Below are 20,334 nucleotides of genomic sequence, written 5' to 3'. Positions count from 1 at the left end.
CTCCTTCCTTCCTTCCTTCCTTCCTTCCTTCTTCCCTCCCTCCCTCCCTTCCTCATTAATTAATTAATTAATTAATTTATTACTAGGATGGAACCCAGAGCCATTCTGCCTCTGAGCTATACCCTAGCCCGCCCTTTCTTTCTTTCTTTCTTTCTTTCTTTCTTTCTTTCTTTCTTTCTTTCTTTCTTTCTTTCTTTCTTTCTTTTCTTTCTTTTGCATCAATAGGGATGGAACCCAGAGCCATTCTGCCTCCGAGCTATACCCTAGCCCTTTCTTTCTTTCTTTCTTTCCTTCTTTCTTTCTTTCTTTCTTTCTTTCTTTCTTTCTTTCTTTCTTTATTTCTTTCCTTCCTTCCCTCCCTCCCTCCCTCCCTCCCTCCCTCTTTCCTTCCTCCCCCACCTCTCTTCTTTCTCTCTCTTTCTTCATCACTAGGGATGGAACCCAGGGGCATTCTACCTCTGAGCTATACCCCCAGCCCTACTTTTTATTCTTGATTTTGAAACAGGGTCTCACTGAGTGATAAAGGGCCTCACTAAGCACTTGAGGTTGTCCTCGAGCCGTGGTCCTCCTGTCTCAGCCTCCCAGATGCTCGGATCGTAAGGGTGGGTCACCACGCCCCACTCACAGGGGTGCATGTGAATCCAGTGAATTCATAGGTAAGTTTGCAATTGTAAATATGATGGGAACCGTAAAATTCAGGCCCATGGTTTCTTTTTTTATTTCTTTTTTATTTTTATTTTTATTGGTGCATTGCGATCATACAACACATTGGAATACAAGACTTGAGGGGATATACAAGCACACATCATCCAATTAGCCCTCATCCAATCCCCATCCCATTCCCTCCCCCTCCCTCCATCCCATGCTTGACTGGTGATTATCTTTGATACATTTGTTTACATACCTCCTGAGTTTTAAAGGGGTTCCATCCTCCCCCATCCCATCTCCTCTGATTGGTCACCTTAATTGCTTCACTATAGGGCCCTTTCTATAACTCAACCTCCTCCTGTTACCCCTTTCCTCCTAGTTTTTGCTAATTGGGAGAAGCATCTGGTTTTTATTTTCTGTGGTATTTCTCTGTGTATGCCACATTGCAAATTCTGATCCTACTCTTGACGGCCCCAGTAGTGGCCTGGCCACCCAGAGGACTCTGATCCCAACCTCGCTGGCTCCAGCACCAGCCTTGCCTCATGGGAGGCCCCAATCCTGGCCTCTCTGGCCCCCGCACCGAACTAACCCCTCGGCTGGCTCTGATCCTGGCCTCGGAGGCCCCAGCACCGGTCTTGCCTCAAGGCAGGCTCCGATCCCAGTCTCGCTGACCCTAGCACCAGCCTTACCCCTTGGCGGGCTCCAATCCAGACTATGGAGGCCCCAGCACCAGCCTTGCGTCATGGCAGGCTCTAATCCTGGCCTCGCTGGCCCCGGCACTGGCCTAACCCCTCAGCAGGCTCCGATCCCGGCCTCACTGGCCCCGGCACTGCAGGCCCATAGTTTCTACAAGAATATCCAAAGAACCTGCAATCCTCTGGCCTCAACCTCCCAAGTGCTGGGATTATAAATGCGTGCTACCTGACCCAGTTCCCTAGGTGAATTGAACTCTTTGTCTTGCACTCCTCCTGCCTGCAGATCCTCTCTGGGCAATGAGAGAGGCGATACTTAACCTCTCATTTTAAGATCTTGTCCCACTGGCTAAAGTCAAGTCACCCACCCGGGTCAGGGGGTACAGAAATCTGGACGATTTTTCTTAGAAGAAATTGCAAAGTCACATGGGAAAGATATGGATAGCAGGAAGGGCAAAGCTTTGGGTCATCAAATCCTCCCACACCTGAGAAACTACTGGCGAGTCTTGCAGAAAGGAGGCGTGATTATATTTTCCGAGAATCGCTCCAGCCAGTGTAGAGAGCGGATTAAAGGGCCCAGGGAGGTTTGCTGTAATACAGCTTTCGATCACCCGTGCTAAACCTCCGTCTCGTCGGCCTTCTAAATTAATTTCCTTCTTCCGTTTGATATAAGATACTATCTCACATTTGTTCTGCACTAGATTCAATCTCAAGAACAGCAACATGGCCGTAAAGAGTGTGAAATAATTTTGCATATATATATATATATATATATATATGCAAAAATAATATATATTATATATAATACGTATATATTTGTGTGTGTGTGCTACAGTGAGCAGAGCTGTTCTAAATACAGGTTTTGGAGGCTGTGAGACCTACTTTTCTTTCCTTTTTTTTGTGGTACTGGGGATGGAACGCAGGGATATTCTGCCTCCGAGCTCCACCCCCAGCCCTATTTTTTATTTTTTATTTTGAAACAGGGTCTCACTGAGTTGCAAAGGGCCTCACTAAGTAGCTGAGGCTGTTCTTGAACCGCGATCCTCCTGTCTCCGCCTCCCAAATGCTGGGATGACAAGCGTGCGCCACCACGCCTGGATCCCATGAAAGACCTACTTTTCAATCACTGCTACTCTACTTGGTAACAGTGTGACCTCAGGTAAATTACTTGACTTCCTTTGCTTTGTTTTGCTTTTCTGTATAATGAGATTAACAACAATAAAGCCATCTCACTCAGAAATGGACAAAAAGCTCCTGCGATATTATGTATGCAAAGTGCCTTCTGGCCGCTTGGTCCCTAACGAGCAGTTGGCACACAGTAGCTCTTACTAGAATGACTATATCTGTAATCCAGTCATCCAGCGTTATTGTGACCAGGTTACAGACGCTTCAAAAAAACATAAGAAAGATATCGCCACATTCTCAAAACGAAATCACAGACCAGCTCTAGATAGCTTTAGAAGCAGTTTGCGTGTGGAGCAGTTTCCTAGTATGGAAATATACCTGCGGATAAAGGCTCAGAGAAATGAGCTGACATCGTTCTCTGCAATGTTAGCACAAAAGGGGCAACTTCTGTTTTTTTTTTTTTTATTAAATTTTTTTTTTTTTTTTTTTTTTTTTTTTTTACAGAACTGGGGATTGAACCCAGGGGCATTTATCTCTGAGTTTTACCCCCAGCCCTATTTTTTATTTTTTATTTTGAAACCGGGTCTCACTGAGTTGCAGAGGGCCTCACTAAGCAGCTGAGGCTGTCCGTGAACTGTGATCCTCCGGTCTCAGCCTCCCGAATGCTGGGATTACAAGCGTGCGCCACCACGCCCGGCTTTTTTATTTATTTAATATTCTGGGAGCCGGGAATGGTGATGCACATCTGTGATTCTGGCTTTTGAGAGGCTGGGACAGGAGGACCATAGGCTCGAGGCCACCCTGAGCAACTTATCAAGACCCTGTTTCAAAATTAAAAAAAAAAAAAAAAGACTATGTATCGCTCAGAGATAGAATGTCTCTGGGTTGAATCCTCCTTGAATATATCAGTGTTCTCTTCTGAGCTACATCGCCAGCCATTTTTTTATTTTTTTAATTTCGAAACCGAGTCTTGCTAAATAAGCAGGTGCTTATGGGCTTTGAACCTGTGATTCTCTGGCCTCAGTCTCTCAGGTTCTGGTGTTATAGGTCCGGCTGTGAGTGAAGCTTTTGTCTCCAGAGGTTTTCAATAAATCAGAGCTAGGGATGGAACCCAGGAGCATTCTTCCCCCAAGCCACACCCCAATCCTATTTATTTATTTATTTATTTATTTATTTATTTATTTATTATTTTGAAATAGGGTCTTACTGAGTTGCAGAGGGCCTCACTAAGTAGCTGAGGCTGCCTGCAAACCACGATCCTCCTGTCTCAGCCTCCCGAATGTTGAGATTACAAGCGTGCACCACCACGCCCCGCCTTCTACTTTTCATTTTTTACTTTGAAAAAGGGTCTCACTCAGTTGCGGAGGGCCTCACTAAGTAGCTGAGGCTGGCTGTGAACCGCGATCCTCTAGTCTCAGCCTCTCAAGTGCTGGGATCACAAGCGTGATCCGGCTTATACCACGCTTTCTTTACCCAGTCATCTGCTGATAGATGCCTCGGCTGGCTCCATAACGTGGTTCTCGTGAAGTGGGCTGCTTTGAGCATGGGCACGCATGTGGTACCATACTATTCTGACTTTAATTCTTTTGTAATGAAAAAATTCAGGAGAAAATGAAAATGAAAAAAGGAGTGGTAGACCTGAGACTATTTTTTACTTTAAAAATTATTTTCAGTTATTCACCACTGGAGTGCCCAAGCTGGACTTTGAGACGGTGACCCTCTATTCCCTGACTATTTATGCCAAAGACAGCCAAGGGGCCGCCGCGTCACAGAAGGTTTTAATCCAGATCGCAGACGTGAATGAACCACCTGCCTTCACTGGATCCCTCGCCCAGGGAGACCGAGGTACCAAGGGTCTCCTTTTGAGGAAGAAAGATGGAGTGGGCATAGATATAGGCTGTGTGTGCGTGCGTGCGTGCGTGCGTGCGTCTGTGTGTGTGTGTGTCTTGTGCACCCTCAGGGCATTGTGTCTGTATAACTGATAGCTACAAAACCAGTAATGGGCCGGCTGTGGTGGCGCACGCTTGTAATCCCCGCGCTTGGGAGGCAGAGACAGGAGGATCGCGCAGGTTCGAAGCCAGCCGCGCGCGCTGGCTTAGGAGACCCTGTTTCCAAATAAAAATGTAAAAAATAGGTCTGGGAGTGTAGCCCGGAGGTAGAAGGGCTTCCAGGAACCCCAGTACCACCAAAAAAACCAAAAAAACAAAAAAACAAAAACCTAGTAATGGCAGGGAGGTACACAGCTGATGCTTCCTGAGCCCTGAATATGTTCCTGGCTCTATCCTGGGAGCTCCAGGTGGATAACTACAACATTTCCAGTGTGGGGGACACTTCTATCCCCATCCCCACTGCAGAGATAACAGGATAGGGAACAGTCACTTGCTCAGTGTTGAAAATTACCCGTTTGTTTGTTTGGTCACAGTGTAATAAAGTGATTCTCTTATTTGTGTGATGATTAGCAGGTGCCTGTCACTAAACTAGAAGTCTTGTGAGGTTAGGGACCATGTGATAGGTACCTCTCCCTAACTCTTCTCCTCTCGTCCTCCTCCTCTCCCTCTGCTCTTCCCTCTCCTCCTCCTCCTTCTTCTTCCTCCTCCTCCTCCTCCTCCTCTTTCTCCTCCTCCTCCTCCTCTTTCTCCTCCTCCTCCTTCTCTTTCTCCTCCTCCTCCTCCTCCTCCTCCTCCTCCTCCTCCTCCTCCTCCTCCTCCTCCTCCTCTATCTTCTCCTCCTCCTCCTCCTTCCTCCCCCTCCCCCTCCTTTTTCTTTTTCTTCTTTCTTTTGCTGGCACTAAGGATTGAACCCTGGGGTGTTCTACTTCCAAGCTACACACACACAGCCCTATCTATTTACTTTTTTTTTTTTTTTTTTGGTGGTACTGGGGTTCCTGGAAGCCCTTCTACCTCCAGGCTACACTCCCAGACCTATTTTATATTTTTGAAACAGGGTCTCCTACGCCAGCGTGCGGCTGGCTTCCAACCAGCGCGATCCTCCTGTCTCTGCCTCCCAAGCTCGGGGATTACAAGCTTGGCCCGGCCTATTTACTTTTGAAATGGCGTCTCACCAGGTTGCAGAGGGCCTTGCTAAATTGCTCGAGGCTAGTCAGGAACCTGAAATCTTCCTGTCTCCGCCTCCTGAGCACTGGGATTACAGGTGTCCACGGTACCCAGCTCTTTGTTTTTTTCTAGCTAGTGAAATAGCCAGTACCTACATGGGGGATGATCCATTCCGTCTCTGATAAACATAATCAGGGGAGGTCCAGATGTTGGGATGGCCACTGGCCAGGCGCTATTCTCACTCTCCCCACTGATTAAGGCGAGACGTCAACCTTGTCTTCATGATGCCGTGTCTGAAGGTGCCACACATAGTAGGTGCCAGGCACACAATAGGTGCTCAGTAAATGCCACTCTCCTTTCTTCCCTTCCCCAAGCAGATGATGAATCCTTGGGCAGATGTGAGCTCAAATCACGCTCTTCTGACTTCTAACCCACTGAGCTCAGTGCGAGGGGTTTTTGCTCGATGGACGTCTGGGCCAATGTTGGGGTTACAGTCCAAGCAGAACGTGGGGACCTCCTCGTTACTCAGAAGCACTTTGCACATAGCATAGCAGCAGGGTGGGCTTGCCTTCAGGGGATCGGGGGCCTCACACTGCCCCAGTGTTCCCCATCCCCTGAAGAATGGTTTGACCCGCACATTTGCACGCCTGTAGCGCCCACTGTCTTAAAAACATGCGGGAACCAGGGATGGGGCTCAGTGGTAGAGAATAATAAGGCCCTGGGTTCAATCCCCAGCACCCCATCAAAAATATTTGGAAGGCCGGGCGTGGTGGCGCACGCTTGTCATCCCCGCGCTTGGGAGGCTGAGACAGGAGGATGGCGCAGGTTCAAAGCCAGCCTCAGCTACTTAGTGAGGCTCTTGGCAACTTAGTGAGACCCAGTTTCCAAATAAAATATAAAAATGGGTCTGAGAGTATAGCCCGGAGGTAGAAAGCCTCTGGGTTCCACCCCCAGTACCATAAAAAAAAAAAAAAAATTGGTTACAGGGCAAACTCAAGGAAAAAAAATATGAACAAATTAGTCTGATAATGATATGGCAGCTGTTTAACCTTGAGCCTGTTATTGATTCTTTGTGAACTTCAGGAAAATGAAAATAATTCTAAAGCCATCAATGCCGTTAAGTTGCTCAGCAATTAATAAGCACATAAAATGTTCTAGATTGTTCTTGCTTCAACTTAAAAATCTCAGCCTGGCATGGTGACACATGCCTGTCATCCTAGGACTTGGGAGGCTGAGACAGGAGGACCTCGGGTTTGTGGCCAGCCTCAGAAACTTAGCCAGGCTCTCAGCAACCTAGCAAGACCCTATTTCAAAATTAAAAAAAAAAATCAAGAAAATACTAATAAGAAATAATAAGAAGAAAGTACTAAAATAGGGCTGGGGGTGTAGTTCAGAGGTAGAATGCCTCTGGGTTAAATCCCCAGTACACACACACACACACACACAAACACACACACACACAGAGAATTAGAAATCTTCTCTATAATGACACATACTAGGCACTTAACAAATGCTATCTATTATTATTATTATTACTATTATTATTACTACTGTTGTTAGTCTTATAATTGGCTGAATGGGAATCACTCTTTAGAACCAGCAAAAATGCTTTAAGTTTTATTTAAAATGCAGGATTTTAAGGGAGGGAGTTTGGGGCTTAATGGCGGCGAAATGCATTCAACCACATCTATTGTGTGTGTGTGTGTTTTTTTAAGCCACTTCTGAGATTTATATCCTGGAAGACACCGCTCCAGGCACAGTTATTTACCGAGCAGCAGCCTTGGACCCAGAGGATGCTGTTTTGAAGGTAATTTATGTTTTGGAACAGAGTCTCCCAGTGCCTGGTGGTTTCGTGTGTGATTGCATTCAGATATAAAGCCACGGAGACCATTGGATCACTTAAAGCCACCCGCCAGGTTGCCAACAGGCCTCTGCTTTCAATTATCAGGATCTCTCAAGTGAAAGTGATGGCGGCCTGGCTTGTCGGGATAATGGCTTTCCTTCTGCATCCAATTCTGCTCCTATGGGCCCAGCTTACTCCTTGGGCTACTTTGGACGGAGGATGCCGAGCCATCTGATTTTGTTCTTGGGGACTCTTGGCTACACACACGGTAGAAAAACAACCCAGCTTTCTGGCAAAAGTAATGTGTTTTTCCCAACGCTGGGTCTAGTCCTCCTACTTTATAATGCACCCGAGAAGGGAGAAGCGATAAACTCGGTCCACATGGCTTGTGTTGTAGTTCTGACTTGACTCATGCGAATGGCCTGATGTTTCTGCAGTGCCGTTTCAACCGTGAAATCGGGGAAGCGGTACCTGCCTTGTCTTACTAGTTTCTCTCGTTATAATTTAACATCATAATGAACGTGAAAGTAGTTTTCAAAATGTAAAACATCAGCCGGGCGTGGCGGCCACGCTTGTCATCCCCGCGCTTGGGAGGCGGAGACAGGAGACCCTGTTTCCAAATAAAAAAGTATAAAATAGGTCTGGGAGTTTCCAGGAACCCCAGTATCACACACACACACACACACACACACACACACACACACACACACACACACAAAATTTAAGACATCTTGCAAATGGCAGGGTTTCTATGACTGTCTTAATTTTTGCTGCCTCATGGGGGTGGTTATAGCATTATTAAGCTATGGTATTTTTATTATTTATTTATTTATTTATTTATTTATTTATTTATTTATTTATTTGGTGGTACTGGGGGTGGAACCCAGAGGCTTTCTACATCCGGGCTATACTCCCAGACCTTTTTTATATTTTATTTGGAAACAGGGTCTCACTAAGTTGCCGAGAGCCTCACTAAGTAGCTGAGGCTGGCTTCGAACCTGCGGGATCCTCCTGTCCCAGCCTCCCAAGCATGGGGATTACAAGCGTGCGCCACCACGCCTGGCTCAGCTATGGTGTTTTTAGCTAATGGATTGGTGGGCAAGAATAACGGGCGGTTAACATTTAATGTCGGCTTGTATTCTTACACGGTTTGATGCTAACTAGCCAATATTTACAAGCGGTTGGCCTTGCTCAAGTCAGCTTGAGTCTTACGGAGTTTTCTTTAAGCTATAGATTGCCTCTAAGATCGAAGGCATTGTCTCTGTGGTTTTTAATTTAATTTAATATTTATTTATTTATTTATTTATTTTTGGTGGTATTGGGGGTGGAACCCAGAGGCTTTCTACTTTCGGGCTATACTCCCAGACCCATTTTATATTTTATTTGGAGACAGGGTCTCACTAAGTTGCTGAGAGCCTCACTAAGTAGCTGAGGCTGGCTTCGAACCCGTGCGATCCTCCTGTCTCAGCCTCCCAAGTGCGGGGATTACAAGCGTATGCCACCATGCCCGGCTTAAATTTTAATTTTAACTTAAATTTTTTTTTTTTTTTTTTTTTGCAGTACTGTGTAGGGAACCTAGGGGCATTCTACCTCTGAGCTACACCCGTAGCCCTATTTTTTAGTCTTTTAAATTTTTGAAACATTGTCTTGCTGAGTTGTGAAGGGCCTCCCTAAGTAGCTGAGGCTGTCCCCAAACCCACCATCCTCCGGTCTTAGCCTCCTGAATGCTGGGATTACAAGTGTGTGCCACCATGCCCAGCTCATGTGGTTTTTCTTGTGTGTGTGTGGTACTGAGGGTGGAACCCAGAGGCTTTTCTACCTCCGGGCCATACTTTCAAACCTATTTTATACTTTATTTGGAAACAGGATCTCACTAAGTTGCTGAGAGCCTCACTAAGTAGCTGAGGCTGGCTTCGAACCTGTGCGATCCTCCTGTCTCAGCCTCCCAAGCGCGGGGATTACAAGCGTGCGCCACCACGCCCAACTCAGGTGGTTTTTAAAAAAAGTTTTTTTGCCGGGCATGGTATCACATGCTTGTAATCTCAGCATTTGGGAGACTGAGACAGGAGGATCGTGGTTTGCGACCAGCCTTAGCTACTTAGTGAGGCCCTTTGCAACTCAGTGAGACCCTGTTTCAAAACAAAGAATAAAAAGTAGGGCAGAGGGTATAGCTCAGAGGTAGAAGGACCCTGGGTTCCATCCCCAGTACTGCAAAAAAAAAAAAAAAAAGAATACATTTGAATAATTACACGCAGGAACACTGTCAAACGCTCCCCCACACATCTGTGATGTTCTCCTCCTCCCAGCAGTACACGGCCACACCAGGATCAGACTGGAAAGGTCACAGCTTCCCTTAAAATATGCAATTAAGCCTCCTAATCACGCACTTGCACCAGATGAACACGTCCCAGATTCTAGTGTCACAGCCAGCCACGCAGGAGCCAGATACCATGATGCGACTGCTTCCTTGGTGAGCTCTCCCCTCTCCCGGCAGCCGCGCCCCCATCACTGACATTTCGGGTGGAAAACACGTCACAGTCCAATGGGGCCATGTTGCGCCTCTACCACGCGATCAATGGGACGTGCTCGCCAATTAACGCCAGACATGCGTTTCAAATGATGGACTCCCGGACGCTGGCTCATACACAGTCAGTGCTTCTGGGCCTGACCCTATATTTTTCTCCGAAGAGAATTGGTTCCTGGTCCTCATTTGGAAGGCCTATGTGACGCTCTTTGTGCATTTTACCAAACGTGGCGTGACATTTCAGTGTTAGACGCACGCCTCCTCACATCCTCTGACGCCGTGTATCAGAGCAGATGTGTTATTTGCTGACTTGTAAGACAAAAAGAAACGGGAAAGTGTTAGAACCATGGTAGATATTAATTTAACTAATGCCAATATTGTGTGTGTGTGTGTGTGTGTGGTACTAGGGATGGAACCCCGGAGCTTTCTGCCTCTGAGCTATACCCCAGCCCTATTTTATTTTTCATTTTGAAGCAGGGTCTTGCTAAGTTGCTGAGGCTGGCCTTGAACCTGCTATCCTCTTGTCTCAGGCTCCCAAGAACTGGGATGACAGACACACACCTCTATACCCGGCTTAATACCGATAGTGTGAATGCATCAATTCAAGCTGGGCGTGGTGGCGCACGCTTGCAATCCCAGCATTCGGGAGGCGGAGACCGGAGGATTGTGGTTCACGGATGGCCTCAGCTACTTAGGCCCTTTGCAACTCAGTGAGACCCTATTTCAAAAATAAAAAGACTAAAAATTAGGGCTGGGTGTATGGCTCGGAGATAGAATGCTCCTGGGTTCTATCCCTGGCACATCAAAAAAGAAAAAAAATTGCAACAATTCAAGAACAGATCATTGGTCAGAGTGAATTAAGAAAAAAAGGCCCAATTATGAGTTGTCTACATCAAACCTATTTTAAATATAAAAACTTATATAGGTTAAAAGCAAAGAAAGGGAGAGAGATTATCATCTATCTATCCATCTATCTATCTATCCATTCATCTATCCATCTATCTATCCATCCATCATATCTATCTATCTATCTATCTATCTATCCATCCATCATATCTATCTATCTATCTACCTATTCATTCTATCTATCTATCTATCTATCTATCTATCTATCTATCTATCTATCCATCTATCCATCCCTCTATCTAACCTATCTCCATATATTTATATAAAACTCCAAACCCCAACGCTGGAGAAGCAATACCACTTTCAAATGAGCACTGGCAAGTGGGCAGCTGAGGAGTGCCCTGCAGGCCAAGTCAGCAATGTCTTGGTTCCATCTTGGGGTGATTACAATATAACTGTGGAAGCCGGGCGTGGTGGCGCACGCTTGTAATCCCAGCATTTGGGAGGCTGAGACCAGAAGATCGCGGTTCACAGACGGCCTCAGCTACTTAGTGAGGCCCTACGCAACTCAGTGAGACCCTGTTTCAAAACGAAAAATAAAATTAGGGCAGGGGGTATATCTTGGAGGTCGAATGCCCCTGGGTTCCATCCCTAGACTTGCAAAAAAAAAAAATAATAAAAAGTAAAAACAGTATAGCTGTGGATAGAAGACCCCCTTCCCTTCACGCATGGCAGTGATGAGGTCCAGGGTGACCGTCACTTGAGGCTAAGCCTAGATCTCTTCCCGGATGTCTTCTGGATTCCTCCTCGGTTCTTCTCAGCTCTACCTGGTCTTTCTACATCGCACCTGCCCTTACCCCCAGGCTCCTCGCTGCCTCGGCCCACACGACCTTTTTTGCCCTTCTCGGTGGTGGTAACAGCTGTGGCGAGGGAGTAGCGTGTGCCTTCCTTATCACTTGAGATATCAGAGGTCAGCTTGAAAGCCGGAACAGATCATGTCAACTCAATTTTGCCTTAAGCATCCTACTTCTCAGGATGATGGGTATGTCTCTGAACAAGAAGGAGGGGTGGGGGGAGAGCCAGTTGTCTTGATCTACACTTGTCATGCCTTTTCCCTTCTTAATGATGAAATAAATTTATGCCCTAAAAGACATCTTTCAAATGTGTTTTCATGTGTTTGAGGAGACAGGTAATTTGTACCTTGAGGGAAAAGACCTGGGATTCCAGGACCTGCCTCATGGGCAGCGGAAAGAGAGGAGGATGGGCAGAGGGTGGGAAGGAGGAGTGGAATGTGGCTAGGATATTTTCACTTTCATGAAATGAGATGCAATATTTCAACTCAAGGTAAAATAGCGCCGGGCGTGGTGGCACATGCTTGCCATCCTGGTACTTGGTTGGCTGAGACAGGAGGATTGCAGATTCACGGCCAGCCTCAGCTACTAAGTGAGGCACTCTGCAACTTAATGAGACCTTGTTTCTAAACTAAAAGAATAAAAAATAGAGCTGGGGGTATAGCTCAAAGGTAGAATGTCCCTGGGTCCAATCCCAAGTACCACAAAACAAAAACAAAAACAAGGTAAAATAGCTAATTCAAGGTATCCAAATGAAAGTGAAGTCTCAGAATATAGATTTTAGAACATATGCTAGCATTCTGCTAATATACTTTTATTTTCTTATAGGCACTGGCTATTAGGAAGCAATCTACTAACTCAAACTTCTAATAACTTAGAGAGATTTTATTTTATTTTTTGTGGTCCTGGGGATGGAACCCAGGGGCTTTCTACCTCCAGGCTACACCCCTGACCTACTTTATATTTTATTTGGAAACAGGGTCTCACTAAGTTGCTGAGAGCCTCACTAAGTAGCTGAGGCTGGCTTCGAACCTGTGCGATCCTCCTGTCTCAGCCTCCCAAGCGCAGGGATTACAAGCATATGCCACCACGCCTGGCATGGAGAGATTTTAAAATTTTCAAATGAGCTGGGTGTGGCGGCTCATGCTTGTAATCCCAGTACTTAGGAGACTGAGACAGAAGGATCTCAGGTTTGAGGCCCCCTCAGCAACTTAGCGAGACGCTGTTTCCAAATTAAAAATAAATCAATAAAATAGGGTTGGTGGTGTAGCTCAGAGGTAGAAGGCCCCTGGGTTCAAAATCCCCAGTATCACTAAATAAATAAATAAATAAATAATAAAAAGTAATTTCTGAAAGTTTTATGGTAACTTTTGAAAGAGATAAGCCATTTAATGATAAACCGCAAAATCTATACATACTGTTTTATTATTTTTTTTTCCTCTCTGCTAAAATAAGTGTAATGAATCAATGTAGGGCATGGATGATAGTTGGAAATAAACAATATTTTCCATTCAATCAAGTACATTGACTGAAGGCTGACAGTGATCAGCTTTTTATGGGAAAGTGATATTTGGAAATTCTAAGGGGCATAATTAGCCATGGAATCATCAAAAGACTCAATAATTATGCGGCAGAAGCAGAGCTTATAATTACGGGCCCGAGAATTTTAATTATACACTCCTATTTTACAACTCAGCTGTAAAACAAACATTAAAGGGGAGAAAGAGACGCGTTGCAGTAGAAAGCAGAACGTGTAGATTTTTGCTTTGCAATTTGAGGTGGCGATTCTGCTCTTAATGGATTGTTTTAAAGTGTAATCATGTTGTTGGCAAAAAGGCCCCTGTCCTTTGAATAGCATCTGTCTTTTCAGTTTGTGTGAGTTTCACAGGTGGGGAGAAACACACATTCAATAGGGGAATGTATTCACCTTTTTGGGGCCTCAGGTCCTGTCATTTTTACACATATTGTGAAGGCCAAATTAATAAATGTGAGTCTTTTTCTTTCACGAGCTTTCGTTACTCAGAGATTATATTAGGACCCTGGGGTTGCAACTAAGAGAAAACTTTATGCAGATGAGATTGTGTAGTCAGCAGATTGTGTAGTCAGCAGAAAGCCCTGGGCTATAAACTGGGGTTCTAGTCCGGTGTGGTGGTGGCGCACGTTTGCAATCTTCTTTACTTGGGAGGCTGAGACAGGAGGATCGCAGGTTCTATTTAGTGAGGCCCTTTGCAACTCAGCGAGACCCTGTTTTAAAATAAAGAATCAAGCCGGGCGTGGTGGCGCCCGCTTGTCATCCCAGCACTTGGGAGGCTGAGACAGGAGGATCGCGCAGGTTCGAAGCCAGCCTCAGCTACTTAGTGAGGCTCTCAGCAACTTAGTGAGACCCTGTTTCCAAATAAAATATAAAATAGGTCTGGGAGTATAGCCCGGAGGTAGAAAGCCTCTGAGTTCCACCCCCAGTACCACCAATAAATAAATAAATAAATAAATAAATAAATAAATAATAATAAAATAAATAATCAAAAACAGGGCTGGGGGGTGTAGCTTGGAGGTAGAATGCCCTGGGGCTCAATCCCCAGTACCAAAACCAAACCAACAAATTCCTGGGGTCCCAGCCCATGTGAGTTCTGAGTTGGAACGATAAAGGAAGGATCAGGTCTCCTGTAGAGTCTCTGATCTCCAGTCTGTCCAACCTTCTTTGGACGAAACAAGAGGATCACAGAAATCTGGGTCCCCAAAGCCTCTTTCTTTGAGATTATCAAAGTGATCGCTTTGTTTATCTCTGGTCTCAGGTATAATGTTTTCCTTTTAATGTCTGATTTTATTTATTTGCACCTTCTCTCTTAGTTATTGTAGCTAAGGGTTTATCTCTTTTGCTTTTTTGATGAAGGAGAGCTAGCTGTTTGGATTATTGACCTTTTTGTAATTTTTTGGTCTCCGTTTTGTCTATTTCTGGTCTGTTCTTTATTATTTCTTTCCTTCGACTCATTTCGGGTTTTTTGTTTGTTTTTTTTGGTTCCTGGGAATATGGCAATAGGTTGTTTATTTAAGATCTTTATACATTTTTAGTATATATATTCTTTTTTGTATTGGTATTGGTGTAATGTAATTATACATCAAAGTGAGATTCAAGTGATATGAACCTACATGCGTGTATCACTTAGTGGCTTTCTATTTATTTATTTATTTATTTAATTATTTATTTTTATTTTTATTTTTATTTTTTTTTTGGTGGTACTGGGGATGGAACCCAGAGGCTTTCTACTTCCGGGCTATAATCCCAGACCTATTATATATTTTATTTGGAAACAGGGTCTCACTAAGTTGCTGAGAGCCTCACTAAGTAGCTGAAGCTGGCTTTGAACCCGTGCGATCCTCCTGTCTCAGCCTCCCAAGCGCGGGGATGACAAGCGTGCGCCACCACGCCCGGCTCTATTTTTTTTTTTTTTTTAGCTGGGAATCAAACCCAGGGGTATTCTACTTCCGAGCTACACCCTCAGCCCTATTTTTTATTCATTATTTGAAACAAGGTCTCACTGAGTTGCAAAGGGCCTCACTAAGTAGCTGAGACTGGCCTCAGACAGTGATCTTCCTGTCTCAGTCTCCCAAGTGCTGGGATGACAAGTGTTCATCACCACGCCCGGCCTGATGTCCCTTCTGTCTCCCAATTGCCCTCGAGCTTCCAAATAAGGGAGAAATAGGACCCTTCACTTTCTGAGACTGGTTAATCGCAGTGTCTGATAATACCCTCTAGTTCCACCCATTTTTTGTAAGTTTCAGGGTAACTACAAAGCAAAAATATCTAATAGAGAAACCAAAAATAATTTAAAAAGGAATCAAAACATACTAACGGCGTAATTTGTTTGATTACTAAAGGAAACTGTACAAGAGAAAGAAAGAAAGAGAAAAACTAGAAAAACATCAATAATTACCTTTAATATAAATGGATAAGTTTTCCAAATAAAAGTTAAGGCATGAGTAAACAAAAGATGTTGGAGACATAGCAAGCAGTCAGATTATTATTATTATTATTATTATGTGTGTGGTATTGGAGATGGAACCCAGGGGCATTCTACCTCTGAGCTATATCCCAGCTGTATTCTTTATTTTTTATTTTCAACCTGGGTCTCGTTGAGTTACAAAGGGCCTCACTAAGTAGCTGAGGCTGTCCTCGAACCACGATCCTCCTGTCTCAGTCTCCCAAATGCTGGGATGACAAGCGTGCGCCACCATGCCTGGCTTACTTTATTTATAAATTTTATACTAATTTTTTTTTGTGTGTGTATGTATGTAGCGTTAGGGCTTGAGGAAGGAGGATGAATATACCGACTCAGAGGGTGAGATGGAGGACACTCTGCCTCCGGGGAGAAGTGGAAAGGTAAAGAGGATATTCGAGAAGATTCGGAAAAAAGTCAGTCATTGTGCAGAGGAGAACATAGGGGTGACCATCTTCTTAGGAGCCGGTAGGGGTCTTGGGAGCTCCCCTCATACCTTCTGTGGTTGGTGACAAGAGGGAGATGGTCTGGGGAGGCGTAACCATCCCAGAGTCACCACTCAGAAGTCTGTAACTTAAGATGTACTCACAGAGCCGGGCGTGGTGGCGCACGCTTGTCATCCCAGCATTCGGGAGGCTGAGACAGGAGGATCGTGGTTTGTGGACAGCCTCAGCTACTTAGTGAGGTCCTTTGCAACTCCGTGAGACCTGTTTCAATTTTTTTTTATCCTTTATTTTGAAACAGGGTCTCACTGAGTTGCAGAGGGCCTCACTAAGTAGCTGAGGATGGCCTTGAACCTGGGATCCTCCTGTCTCAGCCTCCCGAGTGCTGGGACAACAGGCAGGCGCCACCATGCCCTGGGCCACTGACATTTGATGGTTGAAATCGACCTTGACTAGTTGATGGTGTCATTACAGATAAAATCAGGGCGAGGAAAAGCCCAATGAAATGAATCTAAGTTGCCTGGCCCTAGAGACTACTTTTCCCATCCCTGGGGCTGCTGTCCTATTCCGAGGACCATTTATTCAGGTGGCTTTGCCAGCGAGGATGCCGGCTGCCTAGCAACCGCCATCTCCAAACCTTCCCTGAGCTGAATCAGAAGGAGTTGCTCAGATTGGTGCTATCCATTTTTTTTTTTTTTTTTTGTAAGGAGCACTTCATTTTGTAAAAAAATTAAACTTGATGAAAGATAGCTTTCTGATGCATGTTATTCTGAAACAATTGATATAACAACCGTGGAACATGAAAATTGAATTCGGAATTCCACATTTTGAGTTGCTGCAAACATACAAGTGAATGTCTTTACAAAAAAAAAAAATTATATGAATTTCTCTATCAGCAGACCTAACACTTGGGAGCACTCCCGGGTAATTTAGCCACCAATAATCCTCTGTCTTTCCCCTGTGAAACGGGCATCGTTATTCCTGTTTGCTCTGAAAGTAAATCCGTGATGGATTTGCCCTCAGGTGCTGAATGCTAATATTCTACATTGTTCTATGGAAACAGCGGAAATCAATCCCCTCTTATTTGTGTGTGTAGAAATGGAAGGCATGAATTAAATTAATCAGAACACGATGATTCATCAGGAAATCAATACATTTAAAGGTCACTCATTTCTCCAACTGATTTTTCGGTTGCTTTGCAATCCTTCTGGGTTTAATCTTCTTTATTAAATTATCTCTGGGCATAAACAATTATTAAGTCGGTAGCACTTGGTATAATTAACTCCTGATATTAATCCTCATGTGGGTTTTTGCCCTGGATTTTTCTAATCATTTGATTCTCATCTGTATTAGAAATTCTGACCTCGTCTTCCATCTTCGGCAAGAACTTTACTCAGAGATCAAATGTGGGCATCAGAAAAGCAATCTGTAAAGTTGTTACGGTGAAATATGTTACAGATTGGGAGAATATGGTATTGGGGATACTGTTCCCGGAGACCCCTGTTAGGGTCCCGGACACAGTTTCTCTCAAACCACAACAACACCCAAAAACAACCCAAAACAGAAAAACCGCGGGTTCTTGTCCTGAGCTGATGGTAAAAATACATTAGCTCAGACTCTTACTGAAGATTTAAAACGTTTATTAAAAAGATAGAAATACAGAAGATAGTTACAGCCCCATGCAAATGGCATGGGGTGTGTGTGGTCTGGGCCAATTTGCCACCCAAAGATACAGCATGTGGACCGGACTTTTTATACCCATGACCTCCATCTTGTTTACGTAATTCTGACTAGTGAACGTCCTTGTAAGGTACCTCCCCCAGCAAGGTGTGGCAAGGCGGCTCCTTTCAAAGGAAGGTTGACCCATCCTCCTAGCTTATCTAATCATGTAGATCTGTCTTTAGACAGAGGAAGGCCTCGGCTCCTCTCCTATTGACTTGCTAATTACTTTTACCTAAGTCAATCTAAGTTTCAGCAGCTGTTTGTTTCCTGACCAAAGCCAAGCCTTTCTCTCTCCAGGTCTGCCATTTGGACACAATTATTTCTGAAATATATCTATTAATAATCAGAGCTTTCTCAAATCTTCCTAGGCCATTCCCAATACTGGTACAAAGTGATTGAAATCTTAGCTCTCTGGCTTGGGGACAGGCCGCTTGAATTTTCTTTCTTTCTTTCCTTCTTTCTTTCCTTCTTTCTTTCTTTCTTTCTTTGGGACAGGCCGCTTGAATTTTCTTTCTTTTCTCTTTCTTTCTTCTTTCTTTCTTTCTTTCCTTCTTTCTTTCCTTCTTTCTTTCTTTCTTTCTTTGGGACAGGCCGCTTGAACTTTCTTTTCCTTCCTTCCTTCCTTCCTTCCTTCCTTCCTTCCTTCCTTTCTTTCTTTCTTTCTTTCTTTCTTTCTTTCTTTCTTTCTTTCTTTCTTTCTTTCTTTCTTTCTTTCTTTCTTTCTTTCTTTCTTTCTTTCTTTCTTTCTTTCTTGTAGTACTGGGGTTCCTGGAAGCTCTTCTACCTCCGGGCAGTGTGACTGCTGCATTTTTCTTTCTCTTTACTGTCCCCTAAACAGTACTCCATTTTCCCGGAGGGCTCTGGCTTCGCCATCGACAGCACGGGGACCATTTCTACAGCAGCGGCCTTCGACTTTGAGAGTGGAACTCGAAGGTAAAGATGGCTTGCTACTGGGTTTTCCCTCGAAACGCCGGTCCTTCGGTTCCTACTTCCCTCGTGAAGGACATTCAACATTCCCTCTTGGAGAATATGTCTCCCCATCTGGCCTCAATGTGCTTCCCAAATGGAGATACTTTGGGGAGGCTTTAAGAACGAGATGGGAGGTTGTTCATGGAGGCTCAGGACTCTAATTCCAGCTACTCCTTTTGGAGGCTGAGGCGGGAGGATCGTGAGTTCCAGGCTAGATAGGGTCAACTCCGCAAGACCCAGTCTCAAAAAATCAAAAGAGAGGGGGGTGTGGCTCAGTGGAAGGGTGCGCATGCGCAGGGCTCTGGGCTTGCCACCCAGCGCCCTTCACGCATGCGCACAAAGAAAACCAGCAGGAACCTTCTGCGCAGCTCTGCGGGCTGCTTGGGTGTTGAGCTGGGCATCTAGGGCTCTGCCCATCCCCTTTTTTCAGAGTAGAGCTTAATGCTTGTTTCTGCGATGGGCTTTTTATTATTTTTTTTAACCTGTGTGGAAGTGGGTGGGGACTTCTCTCTGAACGTGTATGACACAGAATTCATTCACAGCGGAGTCAGCATCCTTGAAAAGTCAGCGCGTGAATTATTTCCTACACAACTGCCCGGGGGATAGGGGATGGCCACTGATTCAAACTACTATTTTTATATTTATTTACTTATTATTTATTTATTTGTTTATTTATATATTTTGGTGGTTCTGGGGTTCCTGGAAACCCTTCTACCTCTGGGCTACACTCCCAGACCTATTTTTTAAAATACTTTTTAATTTGGAAATAGGGTCTCTGAAGCCAGCGTGGCTGGCTTCGAACCTGCGCGATCCTCCTGTCTCTGCCTCCCAAGTGTGGGGATTACGTGCGCCACCATGCCCGGTGTTACTGTTTTTATTTTTTAATACCTTTTTTTTTTTGGCGGTACTGGGGGTGAAACTCAGGGACATTCTACCTCCAAATGATACCCCCAGCCCTAGTTTTTAGTCTTTATTTTGAAACAGGGTCTCACTGAGTTGCAGAGGGCCTAGCTAAGTAGCTGAGGCTGGAAGTGAACCTGTGATCCTCCTGGCTCAGTCTCCCAAATTTTGGGATTACAAGTGTGTGCCATCACCATGCCCAGTCACAGCTTCTTTTATGACTTTTGTTTCCTTTTTGGGTTCTGAGAGCTCATGGAAAAATAATTATGCACATTAAAAATATTAAAAATAAAAGCAATGTTGGCTCTGGTGGTGCACACCTGTAATCCCAGTATTTAGGAGTCCGAGACAGGAGGCTCATACATTTAATGACAGTCTCTGCAACTTAGGGAGGCCCTCAGAAACTTAGTGAGAATAAATAAATAAGAAATAAAAGCCAGGCCTGGTGGTGCACGCTTATAATCCCAGCATTCAGGAGGCTGAGACAGGAAGATCACGGTTCGCAGATAGCCTCGGCTACTTAGGCCCTCTGCAACTCGGTGAGCCCTGTTTCAAAATAAAGAATAAAAAATAGGGCAGGGGGTATAGCTCGGAGGTAGAATGCCCTGGGTTCCATCCCCAGACCCACAAAATAAAAACAGAAAAATAAATTAATAAAGTAGGGCTAAATTAATAAAGTAGTGTAGCTCAGAGTGCCCCCAGGTTCAATCTCCACTACCACAA

General features: G+C 44.7%; 1 protein-coding gene across 1 annotated transcript in view; it reads left to right on the top strand.

Moving 5' to 3' along the window:
* Positions 1-20,334, top strand: part of LOC308276743 (cadherin-related family member 3-like) — a gene marked incomplete at both ends in the record, with an annotated part of 70,010 nt that overhangs the window by 15,081 nt on the left and 34,595 nt on the right. Inside the window, 3 exons of the mRNA XM_080715583.1 lie at positions 4,139-4,310; positions 7,234-7,325; positions 18,581-18,675. Of these exons, the coding sequence (XP_080571709.1) occupies positions 4,139-4,310; positions 7,234-7,325; positions 18,581-18,675 (359 nt within the window). The remainder of the gene's footprint in view (positions 1-4,138; positions 4,311-7,233; positions 7,326-18,580; positions 18,676-20,334) is intronic.

This window comes from Muscardinus avellanarius, assembly GCF_963383645.1.
Source record: "Muscardinus avellanarius genome assembly, chromosome: 18".
Taxonomy (NCBI): domain Eukaryota; kingdom Metazoa; phylum Chordata; class Mammalia; order Rodentia; family Gliridae; genus Muscardinus; species Muscardinus avellanarius.
Note: the sequence above shows the minus strand (reverse complement) of the source record. Positions and strands in the feature narration are given on the sequence as shown.